Source organism: Nicotiana attenuata, unplaced genomic scaffold (genome assembly GCF_001879085.1).
Source record: "Nicotiana attenuata strain UT unplaced genomic scaffold, NIATTr2, whole genome shotgun sequence".
NCBI lineage: Eukaryota > Viridiplantae > Streptophyta > Magnoliopsida > Solanales > Solanaceae > Nicotiana > Nicotiana attenuata.
The window spans coordinates 96,986-103,044 of record NW_017673017.1 but is presented as its reverse complement, the minus strand read 5'-3'; the positions used below and the strand labels follow the sequence as shown (position 1 = coordinate 103,044).

General features: G+C 36.6%; 1 protein-coding gene across 1 annotated transcript; it reads left to right on the top strand.

Moving 5' to 3' along the window:
* The first annotated feature begins 1,155 nt into the window (after positions 1-1,155).
* LOC109215205 (G-type lectin S-receptor-like serine/threonine-protein kinase RKS1) lies at positions 1,156-5,457 on the top strand. Its single transcript, XM_019379224.1, has 7 exons — positions 1,156-2,475; positions 2,554-2,682; positions 2,903-3,102; positions 3,388-3,598; positions 3,694-3,931; positions 4,027-4,174; positions 5,011-5,457. The coding sequence occupies exons 1-7, from the start codon at positions 1,200-1,202 to the stop codon at positions 5,317-5,319; spliced, it is 2,511 nt and encodes an 836-aa protein (XP_019234769.1). The 5' UTR covers positions 1,156-1,199; the 3' UTR covers positions 5,320-5,457.
* Positions 5,458-6,059: the final 602 nt, after the last annotated feature.

Genomic DNA, 6,059 nt, shown 5'->3' with positions numbered 1-6,059 from the left:
GCTACGGAAAAAATTATTGTAGCTAAAGTGTTTAGCCACGGAAATTTTCATATTTAGCTACGATATACTTCGTAGCTATATATGCTTAATGTTGTAGTGGGCGCGCTCTACCACTGAGCTAATAGCCCGTCGTGCGAGCCTCCCACTGGGGGCCCGCTATGCCAAAAGCGAGAGAAACCCCATCCCTCTCTTTCCTTTTTTCGCCCCCATGTCGCCACACGGGGGGAACATGGGGACGTAAAAAAGGGGGTCCTATCAATTTGTTCCGACCTAGAATAATAAGCTCATGAGCTTGGTCTTACTTCACCGTCTAATGATCAATGATGTAGTATGAAAATCAAGAAAGACTAGACTATGGTTTAAATTTTAAAAGACGCAAAAAAAAAAAAAAACAGTTTCTCGCTCCGTTTCTTTTATGTGTTAATGAAAAGTTTAGAACTAAAGGAAGAAATGAAGATTTTTTAAACTTGTCGTCTTAAATCTGCTCTGACACTTGTTAGCAGTAAAACCATGTCATTAATGCTAAAATAAAAGTTTAGAGTTAAATTGTTTTTAAACATAGAAAGATGACTAGTCTTTTGTGGAATAAACTAAAAGGAAAAGAGCATAAAATGGAATAGCGAGAGTAGGTGATTTCTTCCCATATATGTAGGCCTTGGCTGATAGAGTTAGGAGCTACCGGTTCACCCAAATCCAATAGCTCAGGGGCATAGGCACCTTGCCCCAAACGCTGTCACGTGACACCGCTTTGTCTGTTTTTTTAATTATATATATATATATATATATATATATAAGAAAAATAAAAATATGGGGTGAAAATATAAATATGATACCGCTTATCGTTATAGTAATTTATTCATTTGTTCACCTTTTCAAATCGTTATAGTAATTTATACAAAATTTCCTGCTTATGCCACTGCAATAGCTTTAGTTGAAATCATATATATGTGCTAAAAAAACTAAATAAGCATAAATAAACATAGTAAATTAGCGGAATATGATAGAATTCCAAATCCAAACACATAAAGTTCAAATCTTTAATTCGCTTCTGCCCGTACCTTTAGTGATAGCATGGGTCCCTCTCCAGCTCACTTGCTGGTATCTTATGGTATAAGAGAGCAAGGATATTCAATGTATTCTGTTTCATTTAAACTCATGTGTTGAACCAAAGAGCTAGGGCAAATAACTGTAGAAAAGCCATGTCCCAAAAGAAAGAGTTCTTGATAATACTAATATTATTTATCTTAGTTCTTGTCCCATTTTGTACTTCAATTGATTCCATCTCCTTCAACCAGTCTCTAAAATATGGACATATGTTATTTGCTCTTGGTTTCTTTAGCCCTGGAAATTCCAACAAAACATATGTTGGAATTTGGTACAATAATGTCCCTGAACAAACTGTTGTTTGGGTTGCAAACAGAGATAATCCAATCAATAGCACATCTGGAATTTTTAGTATTAACCCCACAGGAAATCTTGAAATACTTGACAAAAAAACCAAGAATTTGGCCTGGAAAACCAATATTATTTCTTCAGCTACTATAAGAGGAAACTCCTACTCTGCTCAGCTTTTGGATTCAGGGAATTTTGTGTTGTTTCAGGACTCAAAAAAGGAAGTTGTTGTATGGCAAAGTTTTGATTATCCTACAAATACTATACTTCCTAACATGAAATTTGGGAATGACAAGAAAACCGGTCTGAACCGGTCTCTAACATCTTGGAAATCGATGGAAGACCCCGGTTCGGGGGAGTATGTGTACAAGATTGAGATCAATGGTATAATACCACAAATTTTCCTGTACAAGAATTCTAACAGGATATGGCGAACCGGACCCTGGACTGGTCTTGGCTGGAGTGGGGTACCAGAAATGAAACCTGGATATATTTTCAGTATCAACTATGTTGATAATGATAGTGAGGTCAGTGTAACATTCAGTATGCGCGACTCTGCAATCTCAAGATTAGTACTAAATGAATCAGGGGTGATGAATATATTGAACTGGCAAGAGAGCGCGCAGAAATGGGTTCAGTTTTGGTACGCGCCTAAGGACCCGTGTGATAACTATGTACATTGTGGCAAAAATAGTAATTGCAACTTGTACAATTTGGCTGAATTTGAATGTAGTTGTCTTCTTGGGTACGAGCCAAGTGATAATCGGTCATGGTACTTGAGAGACGGTTCCCATGGATGCTTAAGGAAGAAGGACGAAAACGTTTGCAAAAATGGCGAGGGGTTTGCAAAATTGACCAATGTAAAGATCCCGGATACGTACACTGCTATTTTAAACAAGAGTATGGGATTGCAAGAATGTGAGCAATTATGTCTCAATAATTGTTCGTGCACAGCTTACGCGAGTGCTAATGTTAGTGTAGGAGGAATCGGATGTATCACTTGGTATGGTGACTTAATAGATACAAGGGAGTTTACAGATGGTGGCCAAGATTTCTATATCCGAGTATCTGCATCTACTTTGGGTAAAATCTATGTTGTGTGGCTATATTTGAAAGTTGATTTATTTATGTGAACAAGTGGCTATAACACTTTTGTTTCAGCTCAATTCTTGGAGAAATCAAATGGCTATCACGGGAAAAGAACAATATCAATTGTAACAGTGTGCATTTCTGGAATACTCATAGCACTATTGATCGCTTGTTGTTTGGTAATAAGGAAAACGAGAAAAGGTAAGTATGTCATTTTTTAAGAAGTATATCATTCTTTACAAGTGTGCTTGCCTTGCCCGAGGGTCTCTGGAAACAATCTCTCTACCTGCATAAGGTAGGGGTAAGGTCTGCGTACAAACTACCTCCCAAGACCCCATATGTGAGAATATACTGAGCATGTTGTTGTTGTTGTGACGATCAATTGCGTAGAATCTAATTTGTGTTAGTGATTCTTGTACAGATAAAGAGGACCAGTTCACCAGTTTGATTACTTTGAAAAGGAATTTAGCATCATATGAGAACTCTTCAAGAGGCAATGAGATAGATGGAAGTGAACATGTTGATCTGTTAATCTATGATCTAAACACTATTATTTCAGCCACTGATGATTTCTCCGATGCTAATAAACTCGGTGAAGGAGGATTTGGCAGTGTTTACAAGGTAGATTTTATTAAATTAGTTTGTAGGCTCCGAAGGGGAGCCTTGGCGTATTTGGTAAAGTTGCTGCTATGTGACCAGGAGGTCACGGGTTCGACCTGTGGAAACAACCTCTTGCAGAACTGCAGGGTAAGGCTGCATTGGTCCAACCCTTCCCCGGACTCCGCGCATAGGGAGAGCTTAATGCACCGGACTGCCCTTTAGTTAGTAGGCTCCATTTGGTCAGGTTTTGACTATTTATCTGTTAATCTAATTTTACTTAACAACCACCTTGAATCTTGATTTCAGGGTCAGCTAAATAATGGACAAGAAATTGCTGTCAAAAGACTTTCGAAAACTTCAGGGCAAGGAGTTGAGGAATTCAAGAATGAAGTAACGTTAATCGCGAAAGTACAACACAGAAATCTTGTGAAGCTTTTAGGATGTTGCATACAAAAAGGAGAGAAGATGTTGGTATATGAATACTTGCCAAACAAAGGCTTGGACAATAATATCTTTGGTAATGACATGAAGCTTTCTTGAATAAGTAGTTGGTTAAAAACTTAGGCATGTTATAAATGGAATGAATGTGTGTACTTTCAAATTGTGTTGCAGATAAAACAAAAGGGTCTCAGTTAGATTGGAGAAAACGATTTGAAATCATCGTTGGAATTGCACGAGGATTGTCATATCTTCACCACGATTCTCGAGTAAGAATCATACATAGGGATCTAAAAGCGAGCAACATTTTACTAGATGCCTCTATGCAGCCAAAAATATCAGATTTTGGAACTGCTAGAATTTTTGGTGGTGATCAAATTGAAGCAAACACGAATAGAGTCGTTGGAACATAGTAAGCATTCACTTTTATGTATGCACATGTGTGAATTTCGCTAAGTATATGCACTAAAAATGGTGGATTGTGACATTGCTATCGGTTTGTTTCAGTGGTTACATGGCGCCAGAATATGCAATGGAAGGGCATTTTTCAGTGAAGTCTGATGTTTTCAGCTTTGGAGTTCTGTTGTTGGAGATCATCACAGGCAGGAAGAACACTACTCATTATCAAGATCAAACGTTAAATTTGGTTGGAAATGTAAGACATCTCTGCTCCAAGGATTCATCACTAGTCCTTTATCATTGCCTATTACACTAAGTTAAAAAGAAATGAATTTAACTTATATACACTAACAACAGCAAAATACATTTACACGAACAACGTATTTAAACATGTTCTAGCAGGTAACTTGTCTTATTTTCTAGGTTCACTTTTCATGGATAGTTACTTCTAGTCTATGTTGCTCGGACTCTCTTAAAATTAATATCGCAAGGTGCGTGTCAGATCCTCCAAAAGTTGCATTTTTGAAGGATCCGACACGAGCGCGACAATATTTTGGAAAGCCCATGCAACAGAGATTGTTTGTTGTGTGATCTACTGCGTAAAAATTCTCCTGTACTGTCAGTGTATAAAAGTTAAAATAAAAAGTAATACTCTTTTTGTACTATTTTATATGACACTCTTAGAATGACATCTTTCTATATTTGAATTTTACCCATAATGAGATACGTTTATAGCCACAAATATGTCATGACATGTTTAAGATCACAAGTTCAGGGTACTTTTAGTATGTGCCAAAAGTCTTTCTTAAATTATGTATCTCGTCAAATACTGCCATACAATAATACAACGGATAGCGTATCTTGTTTTGCTTTCGCCCTTTGCCATTGCCCTTGAGAAGGGATAGTTGCACGAAATATGGGCGGAGCCAGGATGACGGAAGGGTCCGAACTCTTTCGCCAAAAATCACATTATGTATATAAGGTTAAAGTTTTTTTTTTTTTTGCATATATATTAACTATTGAATCCCCTTAATATGTTCGTATAATTCGGTCATTGGCAACAAATGTTGAATCTGTACTTCCTTTTTTCAGGTTTGGGATTTCTGGAATGATGACAAAGCTATACAAGTAGTTGATCCTTTATTAGGGGACTGGTATGAAACTAGTGAAGTTTTGAGATGCATACAAATTGGACTTTTGTGTGTTCAATCATATGCAAATGATAGGCCAATTATGTCTGAAGTGGTGTTTATGCTCTGCAATGAAACAAAACTATCTAACCCTGGACAACCTGGTTTTGTATTCAGATCAAGAAATTCTTCTTCAATTCCTTATTCATCATCAGCTAGTGTTGGAACATCTGTAAATGACCATTCCATTACTGCACAACATGCTCGTTAACGCTTCCTTTAGGTAATTTACAGACGATTTTTACAGTATCAATGTAATTTTACTTGTTATAGCAGGTTACTTGTCCTAATTTCCAGGTAAACTACTTTAATTTTTGCTATGAAAAATTATTCGCAGTTATCTTTTAAATGACCTAATAGTGTAACAATTCTTTTACACTGTGATTAATTCTTAAAATTTATTTTGCAGTTCCACTTAAATGTAGGATCTTATTCTTCTCCTACTTTTCCCTCAATTCTTGTGAGTTGATGTAAACTAAGAGTACGCCAAACTGTATAGAGAACCAAATTCTCTATCAATTCCTACAGAACACACACAACAGTAAGTAAATAATACAACAATATTTACTTAAAAAACTCTCAGCTCACGGGACTAAAAACCACGACCTACACTCGTAGGATTTCATCTTCACTAACCGAGAAACTTTAGATTACAACATATTATAACCTAGGAATTAAACTCTTAATCCATCACCTACTTGCAATAACTATATTGTAAGTCTCTTTGTAATAACTCTATTACAAAGCTAACCATTTTGACTAACTCTAGTCAAACACAAATACAAGGTTTATGGTTTACAAAGGTATCCTACGAGATGCTTCTAAATAAGTTGAGTAGGAGTTACAAGTGAATAACATTAACAAAGATACAACAATACTAAAGACACATGATGTACTCAATGCTGGGATCCGGCCCTTCGTTCTGTTGCTACTTTGTTCTTCAGTGCCTTG